The 20,690-nt window shown below is 47.1% G+C and overlaps 2 protein-coding genes across 5 annotated transcripts; one reads left to right on the forward strand and one right to left on the reverse strand.

Moving 5' to 3' along the window:
* Positions 1-42: 42 nt before the first annotated feature.
* On the forward strand, positions 43-14,075 carry LRRC51 (leucine rich repeat containing 51). 4 transcript variants are annotated; one of them, XM_015067629.3, is made up of 6 exons: positions 214-305; positions 6,811-6,873; positions 7,534-7,671; positions 12,260-12,465; positions 13,402-13,550; positions 13,818-14,075. In XM_015067629.3, exons 3-6 carry the CDS (start codon positions 7,590-7,592, stop codon positions 13,957-13,959), a joined length of 579 nt encoding a protein of 192 aa, XP_014923115.1. In that variant the 5' UTR covers positions 214-305; positions 6,811-6,873; positions 7,534-7,589; the 3' UTR covers positions 13,960-14,075. The 4 variants fall into 4 exon arrangements, with proteins under 4 accessions (XP_026895535.1, XP_014923115.1, XP_014923109.1 ...); XM_027039734.2 differs by lacking the exons at positions 214-305; positions 6,811-6,873 and adding an exon at positions 43-183; XM_015067623.3 differs by lacking the exon at positions 214-305 and having other exon boundaries at positions 6,715-6,873.
* Positions 14,076-14,788: 713 nt separating this feature from the next.
* Positions 14,789-20,674, reverse strand: LAMTOR1 (late endosomal/lysosomal adaptor, MAPK and MTOR activator 1). Its single transcript, XM_015067630.3, has 5 exons — positions 20,479-20,674; positions 16,581-16,726; positions 16,253-16,330; positions 15,769-15,895; positions 14,789-15,419 (listed from the first exon to the last, which is right to left on the reverse strand). The coding sequence occupies exons 1-5, from the start codon at positions 20,518-20,520 to the stop codon at positions 15,327-15,329; spliced, it is 486 nt and encodes a 161-aa protein (XP_014923116.2). The 5' UTR covers positions 20,521-20,674; the 3' UTR covers positions 14,789-15,326.
* Between the last annotated feature and the right edge of the window lie 16 nt (positions 20,675-20,690).

Consider the following 20,690-nt stretch of genomic DNA (forward strand, 5'->3'; position numbering starts at 1 on the left):
GCTGGAGTTTCACGCAAGGGCACGCTTCAGGACCCGGGAAAAGGAAGTGTGAAGACCACTGGGAAGAGAGAAGCGGTGTCACTACTTCCGGAAGCCGGCCGCGACTTGAAAGCAAAGAAAACCACAAATCCCAGCACCTCCCGCGGCTTCGGAGGCCCGCCCCCCGGCGAACTACAACTCCCGGTAGGCATCAGGCAGCACTTTCGGCGCTTAGCCGAGTCGCGGTAGCGAAGGTAGTTACTATGGAGTTAGGCTGAGGAAGCAATGGGTAGTGGGACGCCGAGCTGGAGGGAAAGCAACGGCGGGTGAGTCGGGCGGGAAAACAGGAAATTCACTCAAAGGAACAATTCGCTCTCTATAGAGAGGAGAGGAACACACAGAAAGATTAAGGAATTTCCTTTCTCGGGGACCTGAGATACCCCCGCACACACCCTTTACCCCTTTAACAACAAACAAGACACAACGTCCATATGGAATAGACCGGAGCGGGGAGGGGAGGAAAGGGCACCGAGATACATACCCATACAGATTTACAGATTTGGGGGCGCTTAAGAACATCCCCCATCACAAACCTAGGTCCCCGCTCCCCAATACGAATGCTTCAAATCCCTGACACTGGGAGATCTGAAACGCCCTCAGAAAATGGGTTGATTTTTCCTTTGATGAACTGAGACCTCTTCAGGACAGAAGTAAACTACAGGCCCTAATACTGGAGCTGTATGAGGCTTGAAGTGTCTCTTTCCTTACAAGCAGGAAAATCCTAGAATACAGCCTCCTTCTGAGTCAGCAGCATCTTCCCACACAGAGTCATTGGGGGGCGGGGGGGGGGGGGTCCTGTCCCTAAATTATCTCTTCTCTCTTTACCTCCACTATGGTCTGTTTCTTGGAGCTCTACTGTTAGAGTTTCATTCCTTTTACAGTCTTCATGATGGATTACCTTTGGCAACTTACCAGCACTTTCACATCCAGTCTCTTGAATTTTGTGAGTCAAGGATATTTATTCCCATTTTACAGATTGGAAAACTGAAACCCAAAGAGGAGCAGTAACTTGCCTGAGGCCACACAAGTCAGTGACAGCTAAGACTAGATAGATCCCCAGTTCTCCAGCTTCCAGCTGGAGTAGATTGAACTGCCTCAGAGAAAAGAAGCCTTTATGGCCTACATTGGGGTATTTACACTTCAGGCAGAATGAGTCCAAATCTTCCTTGAGAGCTTAAATGGGGAAAAGGAACTAGAAAGACTGAAGACAATGGGAATCAAACAGATTTAACAAAACTAAACAGGAAATTATCTGGCTAATGCAACATCCACATCTGATGCTGCCATGAATAGCTGGCTTCTGGCTGGCTTCTAGGTGGCTGGTCCACTTACTATCTTACAGTCCCTCCAGGCTTGGTTCTAGGCCCACTTCACACCTCCGTATTCTCTTTGGTATTCTAATCCACCTCATTCACCACCTGTACACAGATGTACACAAGTATGTGTCCCCAGCCCAGCACTCATCTCTAAGCTCCAGGTCTATCTAGCCAATTGCTTCTTCCAACATCTTCGTGTATCTCACAGACAATCCAAACTCAACACATCTGCAATGGATCATCTCTATGTACTCCAAGCCTGGATTTCTTACCATGTTCTCACCTCTGTCCAACATTATGGAAGCCAAAAACACAAGAGCTATCCTTAATACAACTTCTATTTCACATCCATCTCAAAGTTCTGTCAGCTTTACTTCTTAAATAGGACTTCTCTCTGGTCCTAGCTACCATCACATCCTTCCTGCCTTCCTTCCCAGCCATTTTGCATGCTGCAGCCAGAGTAATCCTTCAAACCACAAATGTGATTTTGTTCACTACCACCAACCCCATTTAAAAATATACCTGTGCCTTCCTATTGGTCTTAGCATCAAACAACATCTCAGCCAGGCTCCTGTCTACCTCTCCAGCCCCCAGTCTAATATATATCCCTTTCTCCTCTCTAGTTATATAGCCTTCTTTGAGGTCTTCAACGTTGATTTCCAGGTAATCTTTCACCATAGAGCTTTTGCACATGCTATTTTTTCTGCCTGGAATGTTCATCCTTCAGTTTTCTCAATCACTTCTTTGGAAGGTCTTCTCTGACTGCTCAGACCAGGGTCAAATCCTTCAATTATACAAGCTCGTGTCCCTCTCCGTTATAGTATTATTACTGTTGCATTTTTAAAAATTTTTTAAATGCTTGTTTTTGAGAGGAGAGAGAATGAGTGGAGGAGGGGCAGAGAAGGGAAGAAACAGAGGATCTGAAATGGGCTCTGTGCTGACAGCAGAGAGCCCGATGTGAAGCTCAAACTAACAGACCATGAGATCATGACCTGAGATGAAGCCAGATGCTTAACCAACTGAGCCACCCAGGTGCCCTGCAATTTTTTTTAAGTGTTTATTATTTAGAGAGAGCACACATCTGTGCACAGGGGAGGGACAGAGAGAGAGAGGGAGAGAAAGAATTCCAAGCAGGCTTCATGCTATCAGTGCAGAGCCCTATGAGGGATGCAAACCCATGAACTGTGAGATCATGTCCTGAGCCAAAATCAAGAGCCAGATGCTTAACCGACTAAGCCACCCAGGCGACCCATCGTTGTTATGATTTTTACGTACTGATTAAGCACCTACTACTTGCCACCACTTTGGCATATGAGAAAAACATGGTTCCTGCCCTGGTGGAGTTTATGGACATACAGATGGTAAACAGATAATCTTAGGAGTGCTACCATGGCAGTAAGTATATGAGTCCAGAAGAGAAGTTCCACATCCAGACTGGAGCGTATATATAGGCTCAAAAGGTGATACCTGAACTGGGCCATAAAGAAGTAGCAAGGCAAAAGGAGAGAGAAACTGTATTCCAAGCAGAGGAAGGTAGATGTGTGGCAACCCAGTGGCAGGTGCAAGGAACTTAATTCAAGTAGGTGTATTAGCTGGGCTGCAGAATTAGAGATGAGGAGAAACGATGGCAGTAGAGAGGTAGGCAGGAGCTAGGTTGAATCTTGGACTTCCCTATGGCACCTGGAAGTATAACCTCCCACTAGAGTATGTGGTAGACTTTTCATGCCATTCTTTGACTTTTCTTCCACCTGTAGTCCCTGACCAGAAACCCTCTCTAGGCCAGGCCATTTAGTCTCTTATCAGATCTCATCTGATTATTCCCAAAGCTTCTTATGCCATTGTGTTGCTACTTACCTGAGAGGGAAGGAATAGGCTATCAACAAATCAAACTCCAATTGTTGTAATTTCCAGAAACTGAAAACAAATTTCCATCAACCTAGGATTGGTTAAAGTTAAATTAAGTAAATAAAGTAGGATACACACAAATTCTGTGAAATACTCTACAGTTATTAAAAGGGTGAGAGTCTACAACATTTTTTTAAGTTTATTTATTTTGAAAGAGAGAGTGGGGGAGAGACAGAGACAGAGAGAGAGAGAGAGAGAGAGAGAGGGAGAGAATATCCCAAGTAGGCTCCACGCTGTCAGTGCAGAGCCCAATGCAGGACTTGGTTTCATGAACCATGAGATCATGACTTGAGCTGCAACCAAGAGTCAGATGCTTAACAGACTGAGCCACCCAGGTACCCATAGAGTCTACAATAATTTAAAGAGAAAAAAATACATTGTTAGCTAACATTACAAGGACAACCATATTTCAGTATAAAATCAGTATGCATCAAATCATAGACTTTTAGTTTCTACTTGATGTACTTCTCTATGTTGTTTGACTTTATTCAGCTATCATGTTAACTTTTAAAATTAAAGATAAAGTAAAAGATATTTCTATTTTGGAAGAGAAAAATTCCAAAACAAGACAAGTATTCCTCTAAAACTGTCATTTGTCAAGTTAACCTGGATAAATGAGGAAGGCACTGTGATCTGACTGATTATGAGGCAGAATAGCAGCTGGGAAAGACAGACTCCAAAAACGCAGCCACTGAAGTGAGCAAGGCAGCCTCAGGTTTTTGTCAGTTTGGGTATACCTACCCAGCAGCCAGATTTACCATGTGACACCTGAAGACGCAATTCATTTCTTCCTTCATTTTTCCATTATCCATTTGTTCATCAAGCCTTTAGTGAATACCCATTCTTTGCTAGGCTCAGTGCAGAGTAATGGTGGGAAGAGAGAAAGAAGTCTGATTTCTGTCCCTGCCCTTGAGCTTACAAGGAAGGAATAGGAAGTAGTTTATAAAGAAATGTACAGAGAATACAACTGCTTCTATGTATTAAGCACCTGCTGCAGGACATAGAACAGCACTCAAAATAGGTTTGTCTCCATTTTACAGATGAGGAAACAGGCTGCGATAAAATTTTGTTCAAAGTATAATACAGGTATGTATCAGTTAGCTATTGCTGTATAGCAAACTATCCAAAACCATACTTTAAAACATATAGCTTAAAACAATACACATTTATTATTGCTTCCAAGTCTTTCAGTCAGCTATGTTTCTTCTGGTCTTGGCTCAGCTCATTAATGTGTCTGCAGGCACCTGTGGGTTGTGTGACTATCCTGAACTTGACTTGGTATAAGCTGGCTATTGGCTAGTCTAGGATGGCCTCAGGTGGGAACACTAGCTCTCTGAATGTATCTCACCTGCACGTTTCTCACATCCCACCAGTAGGCTAGCCATTTTCTCTTGGCACAGGTAAAGAGCAAGAGGGCATGCCCTCTCTTTAAGCTTCTGTTAGTTTCATATTTACCAACATCCCATTGGTCAAGGCAAGTCATATGGCTGAGCCCAGCATGAAAGTGGATAGAACTACAGAGTTATAGGGAAAAAAGGAGAGATACAAGGCAGACCATGAATAGGAACAATCAAGGGAATCAATCTATAGGACACATTGATCAATTTTTTTCTGGAAAGACAGGCTTCATCAGAGGGTACACTAGGCTTGGGAACTGAAACATGATTAACATTCACTAAATAGGCAGCTATTTCTTAGAACTTGATGTGGGCTGGTTTGCCACAATCGATGGAATCCTAGCAGGCTTTTCTGTGCCCATGACAGACAGGGTTCTGTTATTTACTATCTTGGCTTCATTCCTTCTGGTCAGGTACAGGGCAGCAGCCACTCCACAAATGTTTGCAGAATTGAATCGAGTTTCTTACTGTGAACGAGGTGTGGACTGAAATAGCTGAACCTGGGAGCCAATTGTTAGAAAGAACAGCTTAGCATCAACACTCCCAAAACAGAAATCCTTGTATTTGGCAGTTTCTCATTCATTCCTCCCACGAATATTTCTCGAGCGCCTGTTGTAAGCCAGGTTCTGTGTCAGATGATGAACAAAATTTAGTGCCAGCTCACAGCCTGGGCTACTATTTAAATGGAGAAGAGTAATAACCCTCTCCACCTGGCAATTTACCTAACTACTTGGGGCCCCATGTTTAATACTAACGCATCCAGAAAAATGCATCAGGAGCTGGTGCAACACAAAATTCTGAGTGAGGTTCTCGATGGTCAAGGAAACTAATGACAAAATTCTGCCCTTAAATATTCTAAGCTAAAATCCACGTCCAGTAGTGCAGAACTCTGGGGTCCCAACCCAGGACTTTGAGAAAATTATCCAATCTCTCAAAGGCATCGAACCTGTTGTAGGTGCTCAAGTGGAATGGGCTTCTCTGTCTCAGTGAGAACACAAGCCAGGTTCCTGTGTCTGGAAAAACATGTGTTCTTTGTTGTCTGTCTGTTGATTTGATACCTAAAAGATTCTGGTCTCCCTAATCAACCCACCAGTTCCAATTTAACAAGAGAATTCAGCTGTGAAGTGACTCAAGGTGGCACTTCCACGAAGCTCAGTTGAGACTGCTGCTTTTTGAGAGGAAGACGTCATTCAGTTTCCATTCTTCTACACACGTGAAATCACCAAAAAAAGGAATTTACTTGAACTGTATTAAGTTGAATTATAAGCTATCAAGTCCATGGTTTTTAAGGGAAATTTCATTTTAATAGAATGCACGGATTTAATTTTCTGCGTACAACCTGTTTGCTTCTTTGAATCAAATGATGAGAACTCCATATCCTAAGGTTTCCCTTTTTACTTTGGCTGCCAGGAATTTCAGAGATAACATAGGCCGTTTCCTAATTGTTAGATACATCTCTCTCCTTTCTTCTTTAATTTGCCTTCTAACCTTTCTCTTCCATGTTTCCATTTGCCACTAGTCATCCGTGGCTGTTGAGCACTTGACAGGTAGCATGTCCACCAGGACGTGCTATGTTAAGTGTAAAATGTCTCAATTATTAATATCAATTATATGTTGAATATTTTGGATATATTGGATTAAATAGATTAAGCTTCATCTGTTTCTCTTGACTTTTCATGGCTACTAGAAAATTTTAAACTATATACTTGAAAAAAATTATGTATGTGGCCTGCATTTGCAGTGTTCGTTATATTTCAGTTGAACAGCTCTGTTCCGTAAATCATCCCGTTTTATGCATGTATTGTTGTTGTAAACTACCTCAAATCCTTCTGGAAAGCAGATGAAGTATAGTAACTGCAAAGGCGATGATGGCAGTGGAAGCAATGAGGAAGGGGAGGCTGACTGGGACGTGCACTTGTTGGTCTATTTGTCTTTTGTTTGTATGTGTCACATTCAAAACCCCTTGGTGTAAAGTGTGTTCAGCTCTCTTCTTCCCAGGTGAGTAGTATTCTCATGGCTCTCTCCAGTCTCTTGAAAATTTCTGTTTGAGTTCATTGGAATTGGAAAGGATCTAATAAAACAATTCACACCACATTGTAAATGACTGATAACACTCTGTTCACCCCTCTCAAGGGGTATTTCCATTTTAACAGGGAACAATCCCTGAACCCAAAGGAATGAATCCCTAATGGTGGAGTTTCAGGCATCAGTGACAGGTGAGTGACTGAAGTAGACTCTGGTTTTATGTGTATGTGTTTATATACATATGACTGTATTCGGGATGTGGCTGAAAATAGAGTCTATTGAAAGGAAATGGGGCTGACAGACATAGGGCCTATGGAAAGGAAATGGCGCTGACAGACAAGCTGAGCAGAGGTAACAAGTCCCCAGCTGGTCAGACTGCAAAAGGCTGTCAGACACCTCATCCAATGCAGGTGCTCAGGAGTTTGTTAAGCAATAGAATAGCCCAGTTGATGTCACCAGAGTGTAGGTACCAAGACAGCCTCCATGGTAACTACTATGGAGTAGCACAAAGTGGGGCTCAGAGTAGGATGCAGGAGGCTATGATTGCAGTCCACACTGACTCATTGGCTTAACTTTCGGCAAGTGCTTTCATCCTGGGGTCTCAGTTTCTTTGTGTAGAAAGAGAAATGGGTGTTACAATTATCAATGAGCTCTAAGGGATGTAAAAGTTCTCTGAGAAGTAGGAAGGTGCCCTACAAATGCAAGGAACCATGCTTAATATCTTAAAATAGAAATGCAGCCAGGCAAGCCTTGAGTGGTAGAGTATAGAAAGGAAGGGTGGAAGGCTATGGGGATACCAGAAGGCCTATGCCCCTTGTACCTGCAACACCAGTCCTTCTCTGTCCTCCCAGGCTGAACCCGGACTCCCAGGGCCAGTGCTTACACCTGACAAACGATGGCCTGAGCTATGAGCAAAGAGGACTATATGAACACTTCAGTGCAAGAGCCCCCTCTTGACTACTCCTTCCGAAGCATCCATGTGATCCAAGGTCAGCCCACAGAGTATAGCACTCCACTCACCATAGCAACAGGCTGGGTATGGTCCCCAGGGAGAAACCAGTCTTCTACTTAAAAGCCTAAATTCCTGTATGCTTGCAATTTTGTTGTTTTGGGGAGGAGTAGGGGTAGGGAGGTGGTAGGAAGAGGTGGTAGGAGTGGGAGGGATAATTGATCCTCTTTGAAAGAAGCCAGCCTACAACAGTAAAGTCAGGTGGAAGAAAATTGGGAAACCAGTCTATCAGCCAATGGTTTTATTCTCCTGTTTTTACCTGAAGAGACGAAAAAACTAATGAAAACACAAGCAGAACCCTCTCTCCTCTAAGGACACAAGCCTATTCTGATCACTGGTAAAACATGCAAGGTCTCGTTATTAACAATGGGCATGTTTCCAGTTTAAATATTTATTGACAAATATCTTATATTCATTCCAGTCATATCAAGTTTATTCCATCATCACCCATACTTATTTCAGGTTTCAGCACTGCCCATGCTCATTCCCATTTTGTTATTCAATGTCCTTGTAAATAGGTGGCTCATACTCTTCAGGAAGGGACAGAAAGAGAGAGAGAGAATCATATTCTCAGGAGAATAGGCTTCTTCCCAAGGGAATTCTGCTGTCCCTAGATTTTGCCATCTGCCCTCACAGAATACATGCTGGCACCCACATATCCTAGCCCCAGTATCTGGCTTTGGTTTTCTCACATAGGCAATTGGTGACTAATTTTAAGCTCGGAAAAAAGGCAAATAGTTATCCAGGAGGTACTAGCCTTGGCTTGTGTTTAGGGCACTACTGGGCTCCCACCAGCCACAGTGGTAACTCATGTTCTGTCATGGACATACACTCACCTACCATGATCTTTATTGGGCACTGCATCACTCTTAATTGATATAGTCTGTGTTTCACAAGGGTTTGAGCTGTAATGGTCATGTACAAGATAGCTGAGGTGACAAATAAGGGAATAGCTGAGTGGGGAATAGCTTTGTCCTCTATGGAACCCTCAGAATAAGGGGACAATCTACTACAACCAAGAATAACCACACAGCACAAACCATGATCTGTACAGATGCCCTTTCATTGAATCACTAATATTTACTGAGCACCTATTTAGTAAGCACGTGTGTATACACACATGCCAGGCATTGTGCTCCTTGCTGTGTGTTGTAAGGAGGAGAAAAAGACAGGTGCATCAAAGGCCCTCTGGTTCCACAGAACTTGTGGAAAGAGTTTAGGAGTACTTGATAAACTATTTGCTTGAAGTAATCGATAGATGGATTATAGACTTTGAAATGGCAGGGACTTTAGACCACATCCAACCCAAAGTCCTCTAACTTCTGCTCGCTCGTGAACCTCCAGTGGTAAGGGAGTCCCCTATGACACCCACTTACCAACCCCTCCCATTATGAGGTGAGGAATGATGCAAAGAAGTTATCATCAAACTAGCTCCCACCCTCTAGAGACACGTGGAAAAGTTGCACAGCAATCTTTCAGAGATATGAAGACAGGATCACATTTTCCCCAGTCTTCCTGGGGCTGAACACTCCACAGTTCTTTGGGCACTGATATTTGTGGTCTGTTTTCCAGACCTGCCTTGGCCTACTCTGAACAAGGCAGCTTCAACAGATCCTCAAGCAGTGCACTACCGTGGTGGAGTCTAAGGGAACAGAAGTATGTAGCAGCGGGATACCCCATTCCACCCTTGATGCCAGCAGCCCCAATAGGAGCCTCAAGTTTTAGGCAGCACAGTCCTGCTAGTGGCTAATTCTGAGCTAGAGATCAGCCCATGCTTGGTGGCATTCCTCAAGCTGCTGCCTCATCAGACTGGATGCTAATCCATATGGGTTTATTTTAACCCTTTTATTCAGCTGTGTCATTTCATTGGGGGTTCTTGGGATATGGTGGTGGGGAGGGGACAGGATAAGGAGTTTATTCATGAGCTGGAGCACTCTGCTCTAGTGCCCTTCTGCCACCTCCCCCCAACTTCCTGCTCACTCCAGCATTAAGGCAGAGAGCCATCTGGTGGATGCTGCTGGATGTGCAGCAGAGGAGGAGAGGAAGTTAACACTGGGAGGAGGGGATGGGAAGGGAGGAAGCATGTCCAGTGAGAGTTGAGGGGAGTGACAACAGCTGGCCAGGCTCAGCAAACCCTAAATACTTACTTCCCCTGAGGCAGGTTTTGACAAGTAATGAAGGGCTTAGGGAGAACAGGAAAAATGTAGTCACCTCAGCCATAGCTGGTATCTGGTTCTGGCTCTGCCACCATGAATTTGGGCAGGGCCTGTCCTTTCTTTGACCTCATTTGTCAAAACGTGAGTGGGGGCCTATACAGATGGATTGTAAAATTAGTGTTCCCTATTCTCTCTCCTCCTTAACCAAACTTTCTGAGGGTGTTGTTTACACTACCTGCTTAGATTTCCTGAACCGTGCCTTCACCCTTGAACTCAGTCCAATCTAGCTTCGTCCCCAGGCCCTCGTCATTTCATTGAAATAGTCCTCACCAAGGTCACAAGGAGCTTCTGAGTTGCCGAAATTAGTTTTCAGACCTTATCTCCTGAAACTCACACTTATAAACTATGGATTCCCCAAGCATCTGTAAAATTATCTTCTCGAGGTTCTCCCTCCGATTATTCATTACTATTTAATAGACTCCCCTTCCTCCTTGTCCCTTCTCTCTACCCTCACTCGTGTGGAATCTCATCTATTTCTCTAACTTGTACACCTTCTATGCTAATGATTCTCATCTCTTTCCTGAGCATCAGACTTTCATATTCAGCTGCTTACTTGGCTTCTCCACCTTTTTGTGCTACAGGAACCTCAGACACACACCAAGGCCAAGCCTTCCAACCCCAGTTTCTATCTTTCTAATTCCTTATCATTCACACAAACAAGAAACTGGGCACTAGCCTTGATTATTCTTCTACTCTTAACATCCAATCAATCATCAAGTCATGTTGATTTTCTGTTCCACTTCATCTCTTGTCTGGATGACTGAAAGAGCCACATCGGTCCTCAGTCCCATCCACTCCCTTTAATCCATACTCCACACTAAAGCTTCAGGATGATCTTTCTGTAGGGCACCTGGGTGGCTCAGTTAAGCGTCCGACTCTTGACTTCGGCTCAGTAAAATCATAGCTCTTATTATCAGGCACCAACTGTGCCTTGTACTGAGTTCTTTTGTGGAAGAGGTAGCTAAACTACAGCACTGATTTTTCATGAACTCAGGCTCAAATTTTAAGAAATAAAATTTCTTATCTAGGATCCCTATCTCACAGTTCATGAGTTCAAGCCCCACATCCGACTGTGCACTGACAATGCAGAGTCTGCTTGGGATTCTCACTCTCTCCCTCCCTCTCTTTAGTAGTATCTCATGTAGTATCTCTCTCTCAAAATACATAAATTAAAAAAAAAAAAAAAAAGAATGAGGGGCTCCTGGGTGGCTCAGTTGGTAAAGCATCCAACTTTAGCTCAGGTCATTATCTATGGTTCCTGGGTTCAAGCCCTGCATTGGGCTTCCCACTGACAGTGTGGAGCCTCCTTGGGATTCTCTCTCCCTCTCTCTCTCTCTGCCCCTCCCCATTTGCATGTGTTCACTCTCTCTCAAAAATAAATAAACTTAAAAAAAAAAGATCTTCTACATTGAAAGATTTGAATCACCTCATTTGCTTAAACCCTCCACTGGCTTCCCATTGCCCACAGGATAAAGTCCAAAACACTCAGCCTGGCATTCAAAGCTCCTTGTCTTTTTCCCCCTTGCCCACCTTGTGCAGCACATGCCCATATATACACACTGTTCCACACCTCATGCCTCTTCTCCTGTCATGCTGTTCTCACCCTTTCCACCCTTTACTTGGTTAATGTCTCCTGATCCACTGAGTTCCATCGCAGGTTTCAACTTCCCTAAGTTCCCAGACTATGTTAGGAGCCCCACTTCATAGTTCTGTTGCTGTTACATTGCCAGTCTGTTTTCATCTTGCTGGTATGAGCTCCTCCAAGGCACAAACAACTGCTTCATCCCTGCCCTGTTACTCATACAGAGTTTGGCATAGACCATCTCTCATTTTGTTTACTGCTATATATCCAGTATCTGGCACATACACAGTTGCTCAATATTAACGCGAGAGAGAGGACATCAGAATGTGTTGTACTTTAGTGAATGCTATGGGCTCCACCAGCGGATAAGTCTAGATTTTGTGCTATCGTCTCGGTTCGAGCCTGACAACTCTGGGTTCTTAACTTCCATAAAATTAAGAGTGATTTTGCCTCCCTCAACCCCTCAAACAGGGGTGGTACACAAAGGACCCAATGATATGATAGACATGAGGGGACCATGTGACCCAAACCAAGAGTTTGGGATGGGAAGTCTTTGACCATCAGTCCAAGCTTATTTGGATTCCTGGGGCCTATGGGACAGGGTCCTGGACTGACTATTGGTAGAGTCATACTAGACTCAAGCATGGAGCTATGGTCCTGCTAGCCCCTCCAGCTATAGCTTAGGCTACAAATCCACCCAGCTCTGTCCCTTCCCAATGCTAAGACAGAAAAGCAAAAATGATAACCCAAGTCTTACTTTGTCCCCACAGATCTGACAAGCGAGGAGCCAAGAACAGGGCTACGACCACTAAGGCACTCAAAGTCAGGGAAGTCACTGACCCAGTCCCTGTGGCTGAACAACAATGTCCTCAATGACCTGAAAGATTTCAGCCATGTGGTTTCACTGCTTCTGGAGCATCCAGAGAACTTGGCCTGGATCGATCTATCCTTCAACGACCTGACTTCAATTGACCCTGTGAGTACCCAGCCCTGAGAGTCCAGTCAGGATGGGCCTGATCCCACCTTTTCTAGCTCCCAGCCTCTCTACTTCCCACATATTATCAAAGAAGTAATGAGGCAGTGTGGTACGGTACAAAGTACATGGCTGTGGGCTCAGAGAGATGTAGGTTCAAATCCTAGATCTTACTGTGTGACTTTGAGCAAGACACCCAACCTTTCAAAATGTCAGCATCCCTGTCTGAAAAAATGGAGAGCATATGCCAGCATCATAAAGGTTTTGTAAGGATTAAATGAGAATTATGAAAAACAACTGGAACATAGCAGGCTGCACTAAAACCACAGCTCTTGTTATCTGGCACCCCCTGTGCCTTGTGCTGAGTTCTTTTGTGGAAGAGATAGCTAGACTGCAGCACTGATCTTCCATGAACTCACACTCAAATTTTAAGAAATAAACAGAACTGGCCCTTTCTTGTCCAGGATCCCTATCAGAGGGACAGCAGCTAGAGAATGACTTGGTAACTATTCCCCAGGTGTAGAGATCCCAATTTAACTACTATTTGAAAGCTTCTCTTTTGTACCTAGCATGATGTTCTGTACCCCGTCCCCTGTTGTGAAAGAATCTTAAATCACTAAAGATGAAAAGGCCTTCAGTGTAGGGCCAGCTAAGGCTCAAGGAGAGGCAGGAGAGCCCAGGCACCTGGCAAGTCAGTGGCTATGCTAGGAACCAGGATCATATCTCCTGCACCTTAGATCATAGCTCTGTGTCAATGTGTGTTAGCCCTTCAAAGCTAAATGAAAAGTAGGTTGGAGTTGTCTGCAGTGGCTGCAGCGGAATGGCATAGACTGGAAATCAAGTTGTTTCTCAAACTCTTCCTTCTTTGCCCACAAGCCAGTCCTGAGCACAGATCCAGGACCCTGTCCATTCTGGCTTTTGGTTTCCTTCCCTCAACAGGTCCTGACAACTTTCTTCAACCTCAGTGTCCTCTATCTCCATGGCAACAGCATCCAGCGCCTGGGAGAAGTGAACAAGCTGGCTGTCCTCCCTCGACTCCGGAGCCTGACACTCCATGGGAACCCCATAGAGGAAGAGAAGGGGTATAGGTGAGCGCCCTGCCCCTGGGCTGGGCTCCCCTGAGGGGGAAAGGAGGTGGGAAGATAAGAAGTCCAACACCATTATTCTGCCATGCTGGGACAGGGAAAGGAGTAGAGACCTTTAGGCATTTCTTGCCTATCAGGAGAAACTCTGTCATCCCCCAAATTATACTTAAGTTCCTCCATTCCTTGCAATTAGGGGAGATAGTGGCAACTGGTGGAGGGGGAAGGAGGTTCTGGTGCAGGGTTGGCCCCCAGCCTGAGTCTTCCCCACAGGCAATATGTGCTGTGCACCCTGCCCCGTATCACCACATTCGACTTCAGCGGGGTCACCAAGGCAGACCGCACCACAGCTGAAGTGTGGAAGCGCATGAACATCAAGCCCAAGAAGTTCCGGATCAAGCAGAATGCACTCTGAGGTTCTCAGGCCCCAGCAGTCCTGAGAGGATGGTCAGTTTGGTTTAACAATAAACAATTTGAGCAGTTGAGCAGGTGCGAAGTCACCTGTGTCATGTAAAAACGTCCTCCAACTCAGGCACTTGTCAGTAGCTCCAGTGTTATTTGGCTGAAAGAGGGAGGCAGTGAAGGAAAAGGCCTGTTGCAACACCTGGGACATGGGGGACCTGGGTTTACTGGTATGTCCTTGGGAGACTTACCTCTCTGAGCCCTTTCTTTACTCTTCAATTCAGACATGCTGGGGTTAGAGCTGTTTCACAGAGTGCCAAGTTTCTGTGGAGATCCCTCAGAGAAGACGACAGGCTGTGATCTTTGAACCCCCCACTTCGATCAGATCAGGGTATTTCTGCTCTGTCTTACATGTCGGGATTCTGCTTGAGATTTCATTTGATAAAGGGAATCTTCTGCTTGAAAACATTGGCTTGCTGGCTCCATATCAAGTATTCTTGGTCTGCCTTTATCCCCCAACCCTGGGCTTGTTGGTAATTCCACTGAATTTGAGGCAGGGCCCCAACAGCAAGAGCTGCCTCAGATTCAAGTCTGTTCAGTTTTGACAGTGTTCCCATCACCAAGAAAGGACAAGCATGGTCTTATCCAATCTGACGTTAGCCCAGGCCAAGTTCTGGCTAAGACCGGGGAACCCTGAACCCTTATCTCCTGGATTCCTCTTAATGCCCCTAGAAGACATCCCCCACCCCCCCCACCCCCCCCACCCCCCGCATCCATCTCACTGCTCACAGACCAGAAGTAGTATCAGGGTGGTGGGCAGGACAGACGGGCTGCAGCCAGCACACAGATGAATACACTTCCTTTATCGAGGGTGACAAACCAAAACAAAACCCCAAACATGTAAAAACCCAGGGTGCTAGATATACAAACTCAATTCATTCAGATTCAAGCTCGTCCAGACCCTGGTCACAAACCCTACTGAGGTGCATGTGAGCACCAAGTCAGGGAGAGGGGGGCAGGAGTGAGGCCAAGAGAAAGGATGGGAAGGGGGCCCCCACAGGCCCCCTAAGGATCACTCTCTCACAGTGGTACCTCCACCTTCCCAGTGACAGTGAAGACCTACTACGCCCTAATCTTTTGACCCCCACCCCATCCCTGGCCAGGGCTTTGAACGCCAGTCCCAAATGGTTCTACCCTCCCTTGCTCCATCCTCACTTGCTCAGGCTTCCAGCCTTCCAGCTTCTTCTCCTCCTCCACACTCTTCTCTGTGATTAGTAGCAGGTTAGGGTACTGTATGAGCCGCAGTGAGGTTGGGGGCCAGGAGAGGCAGGGTGGAGACGGGTGAAGAGAGGAGAAGAGCTGTCCCAAGGATCCCTCTCTTCATGGGATCCCAAACTGTACAACCAGCTCCTCTTTTGCATCCACTCGGATCTGAGAAAGTGCACTGTAGGCATAAGCAGCTATCCTGGAGACCTGAGACAGAGGGACCAGGGAGGAGAGGAACAGAGAGAGGCAGTGAGAAGGGAGATCCAAAAAGCCAGGGAGGTGGATTGGGTGGCGAGAGAGGAGGGGATGATGGGGGATAGGAAGCCAAAGAGAAAGGCAGGAATGGGAAAGATGGAAAAGAACAAAGGGGAGAAAAAGAACAAAGGTGGAGAGGAGAAGACACAAAGTAAGAGAGGTGAGAGTGAGCAAGGTACTTGAGCTACCAGGCTCTCTAACTCCACTTCCCTACTGCCTCTGAGATGGAGAGGGCGAACTCTCTGCCACAGCCTGGGCAGTGCAGGAAGGATGAGCAGGGGCGGGCCAAGGGGTGGCTCACCTGCTGTAAGTCGGAGAAGGGGATGGGCTCGCTGGCCAGCACTTGGTGGGGCTGGCTGGTGAGAGATGGCAGCGGTGGCAGCTTCTTCCAGTGGGTCAGGCTGCTGCTCAGCACAGCCAAGCGGGTGCTGGCCAAGAGGGAGGATGGGGTGGGCAGTCAGGCCAGTCTGCTCTGCCCAGTCCAGCCCGGCTCGGGGAAGTCTCACTCCCTCAGGCCAGAGAAGCAGGGTGACGGTGGCCTCTGCTCACCACAAACTCACTCCAGGCCCACCTCCCTTGGCCTCCGCACCCTTGAAGGCCATGGGGAAAACAGGGCCGACATGCACATCTGCTGAGGTACCAGAGAGATTTGTTGTCAGTCTCCTGGGCCACACCCAAACAAGGAGCCTGGACTGGGGCTCGGACTCCAAAGCTGGATAAGGGATCGAGGGGCAGGGAGGGACCCAAGTAGCCTGAGGGAAGGATGCAAGCTGGCCAGGTCTCACCTGTACTGCCTTGCCCGGTCCATGTACTCATGCTGCTCCATGCCCTGGGAGTCCGCAGCAGACACGTCAATGATGTTGCTTTGGGGAGAGGAGGCAGAGGGAACATGACAGGTGCTTTAAGAGGGATACACAGGACTCACTGCCAAGTCCCAATTCCAGAGCTATCTGACACCATGTCCCTGCCTCCCCCCTGGAGCAAGCCCAGGCCTAGAAGCACCTCTCACCACTGACCTTGTCCCATCCCCCATGTCCTGGGCCCAGTCCCCCTATCCCAGCTTTTAACATGGATGGAGAAAGCTCTGCCCAGGCTTGGTCCTGCAGTGCTCACCTGGCTGTCTTAGCAAGAATGGAGGAGAGCAGGGCCTGCTCATCTGTGCGAGTGGAAGGCAGGCTGTGGTAGTTGGGCTCAGCTCCATTGAGGGCTTTGGTAGGGGGGCTGCTAGGGTCCAGCAGCAGTTTCCGCTCCTCTCGGTCCTGGGAAAGGCCATGGAGGAGAAGTCAGCCCCGGAGCCTTTAGTTAGATTTATTTATTTACTTACTTACTTACTTATTTGAGAGAGAGCACACATGCTAGCAAGGGAGAGGGGCAGAAAGAAAGAGAGACAGAGGATCTTAAGCAGGCTCAACACTCAGCACGGAGCCCAATTTGGGGCTGGAGCTGATGTGGGGCTGGATTTCACAACCCTAGGATCATGACTGGAACCAAAATCAAGAGTCAGACACTCAACCGACAGAGCCACCCAGGCACCCCAAACCTGGAGCCTTTAGTCCAACCTGCCTTTCTTGGGCTCTCCTTTCAGCCCAGCTATGACTTTTAAGCACCAAAAAATATCCCAAGTGCTGAAGTGTATGGAATGTCAGATAAGGCTCAGTCCTGCCTGCCCTTCGGAGCTCAGCTGAGTTGTGGGTCTAGGATGAATTAAAGTAAATCCAAGCAGCCCTAGAGACCCTGAAAAGATGGACAGAGACACAAAGCATGTACTCAATAACCACTCTGGAGCTTCAGCAAACAGTCTAGCACCTGATGAGAAAGAATACTGGAAGCTGGAAGCCAGAGGAGTAAGGTCTAGAAACTGATGGGAGTCAGGAGCCCAAGAATGGCCCTCCTGATCCCCCAGACCAGGCCCTTCCCAGAAAGGCTGTCTGCTCCTAGGATGGAGGCCCCGTGAGGCCAGACAATTATATTCCTCATGTAATCTCAGGGCAAGAGTCCCAGCCTCTGGGTCACACAGTCCAAGTGTGCCCCCTTCCTAGAGGACAGGTCCCTTCTACTCTCAGGTGTTCACTCTTCTCTAATGCTTTCTTTGTATATGACTCCCAGAACCAAACTTGGTGCACCTGGTGAAACCTGACCCGAACAGTGCAGCTGTTCCCTCCCTTGCCAAGTCACCACACTTCTATTCTTGTGGTTTGTTAATTTTCAGTAGTTCTGTTACTGCTAGCTTAAGCCAATAATCACAACCCCCAGAACTAACATGGGGCCAAACCAAGTCTCCCTGGTCCTATTCCAGCCCTATTCTAATCTACTGCAGTCTCTCTGAATATGACCCTGCCTTGAGCCTATCAGCTGCAAATCCCTGCTGGCTTTATGTCAGCTACAAATTGGATAAGCAGGCCTGCTGGGTATCTATCCAAGCCATAAAGAGCAAGGGTGCCCAGGACAAAGCCAAAGACAAGGGGGCCCATCCTGCCTAATGCTGACTCACCAACCCTTAGTACCAGACCACCAGTGCTCCACTCCAGGCAGATCTCAGTTCCTACCATAGACCTTCCCACTGTGGGCTCCCAGTTCCCCTGCCCCCAACTCCACAACTCTCCTTACAGAGGGCCACTTCCTCCTGCTCGCCTGCCCCACCCTACGCAGGCCAAGCCTTTTCACAATACTCTTCCTTCTCAAGTCTAGGTTGCCAAGCGTCTTCAGTTCCCAACAGCATGAGACAAAAGCTGTGGGACTCTGTCCTATCACCTCCCAACTCCTAGACATACCTTCCTCCTCCTCAAAACACAGACTAAGTATTCAAGGGCTAGAAGGACAAAATGGTTGCTAAAGATCAAACTATCTCAAAGGAAAGCTGGCTCCATAATGAACCCTGAATTTGCTTCCTGTGTGCTGTCCTTCTCCCAGCCCTACTTCAGACAGATCTTCCTATAGGACAGGGCAGTCTCCCCTGTCCCCCATGTCTAAGCGGATTCTTCAAGAACAACGACGTTTTCCTGAGACCTAGACTCCCAAAAGAGGCCAGGCTACCCCCAATCAGAGTGAACAAATAACATCACCCCACCCCCAAGGGCAAGTGAAGCATGGAGGAAGTGTTTCACACCAAGGTTTGTCCCTGAGTCAGTGTCAATCCAGAAGTCAGGCTTTCACTATCTACTCCAGCACAGACACATATACATGGTCTGTCCACGAGTAGTCACCTGGTGTATGGGCATAGCTGAAAAGAATATCTTGGCCCAATGGATAAAGCACATGGCTTGGTATCAAGATACGTTGACTACAGCATTACTCAGCTTTGTATCTTTGGCTAAATATCTTAGCCTCTCTGAACTTTTCCCTTACCTTTAAGTACATAACCTACACCTATATGACAAATGTTTGGCAAACGTCAAATGAGAGAACTATAAAAAGTCTTTGAAAATGTGTCATTTATTTCTTTTTATTGTAACAAAGGAGCAGAGATTAAAGTGGGGGAGGGGACTGCCCAAGAGCTGAGAAAGGGATTTTGGGATAGCGAATGGCTTGTAGACCTTTGCCACATGAAGGCTCAAATCACCCAGCACTGACTGAGCACCTCTCTGGGGGTTAGAAACAGAAGTGAGAGCCTGTCAAGAAGATGAAAGTTCAGGAGATCAACAAACCCAGCTCTCCCAGCTAGAAGCTGGTATCCTTTCTGAGAAGGCCCTAACCCTTCTTAACTCATTCCCTGCAAGAGTTCGTGTTATCCTTTAGGAGACAATTTTCCACTAGGCCACAGTTTTCCCACTAGGCAGGAATACTGTCTCCTCTAAGAGGCTGGTGTGAAGTGAGGGATAGCGGACATGATGTATGCCTAAGGTGTAAGGCACAGGAAATAGGAATATGTGTTCATTGGGGGGTTTGGAGAATTAATGAGGCCCAGGAGACACCCATGCCTCTCAAACAAAGGGCATTTTCCTAACCTTAAGTTCTTAACCCAAAATAGTTTCATGTGAGTCACTGGGGAAAGACCGACTTCCCAAATACCAATAATATAATCCACTTCTGTGACCATCTCTCCACCAGACTGTGAACTACTTGCTGAAATCCTTCTGTCTTCTGTGTGTCTAGAATGTGTTGAAACCCAACACATGTTGGACCCAAGCTTAGAGGCAAGAGCTTGAGACTTCATCCTTGGGAAGGTCTCCCCACTCCTAAAAGGAGATCAGGCAGGCAGGTCAGAGATTAAGATGTAGGGAGAAGTGAGAATGCACCAAGGGGAAGAGGAAGAACTTAAAACTGCACAATCTTCCCAGCCTAATCCTTTCTGCAAAGGGATCAGGTCTACAGTCAAATTCCCAGGGCAAGCACCCCTCTAGCTAAAGGAACCCGCAGGCCCCAGGCAAAAACTGCACCGAGGCAGGTCAAACTGAGCTCTCATCCCACCTCTCTAATCCAATACAGCCAAAGTAAACCCGTTTTGTTGCTTCCCCAAAACGTCTTGATGTCATGGTCTCTAATAAATTCTTTACTGGTCAACTCAAATGCCACCTACTTCCAGAGGCCTTCTCTGACCCCAAACCGCAGTGACCTTCCTTCTCCAACTCGAGGGACTGAGAAGATACATAGATTCCTGATTCATGTTAGGAAAAGCTAACTCTGAGCCTCAGCTTACCCATCTCTAGAATGGATTCACAAAGCCCGCTCATACAAGCACAGAAAAAGCACAGGAAGCTTGGGAGACAGTGTTTCCCAAGGACCGAGGCTGAGGATTCTGAAGGCTATAAAGGTTTAAAGATAGGATAACATGAAAGGGGTGGGAACGAGCGGGACAGGGGCTGCCTGCACACCCCAAAGCGGAGACTGTGTAGAGAAAGCTGGGGCTTTAACAGGGATAGGAGCCCGGCCGAGCGTCCCCTCCGTAATCTGTCCCCTCCCGGCCTCCGTACTAAGTGAGGCCCACAGTCCCATTCTTCTGCAGGCTTTTTTCTGGGCCCCACGCCCTAGCCTCTCAGCCCTCATTCCCGAGCCTCGCCCGCCGCGGCCGCACCTGGTCCGAGTCCTCGTTCTCGCTGCTGTAGCAGCACCCCATGGCCGGGGTCGGGCCGGGCGCTCAGGCCGCGCCGAGGAGGGACGGCGTCCGTCGGGAGCCCTTCCGGTCACATGACCCGTGGCTGCATCCAGCGAGCAGCCACCCGCCGCCCTGCCTATCCCTTCCCAGAGCCCCGCAGCTACCGCCGCAATCCTGGCTTCCGGCCCCAC

The sequence above is a fragment of the Acinonyx jubatus genome, chromosome D1, assembly GCF_027475565.1.
Source record: "Acinonyx jubatus isolate Ajub_Pintada_27869175 chromosome D1, VMU_Ajub_asm_v1.0, whole genome shotgun sequence".
NCBI lineage: Eukaryota > Metazoa > Chordata > Mammalia > Carnivora > Felidae > Acinonyx > Acinonyx jubatus.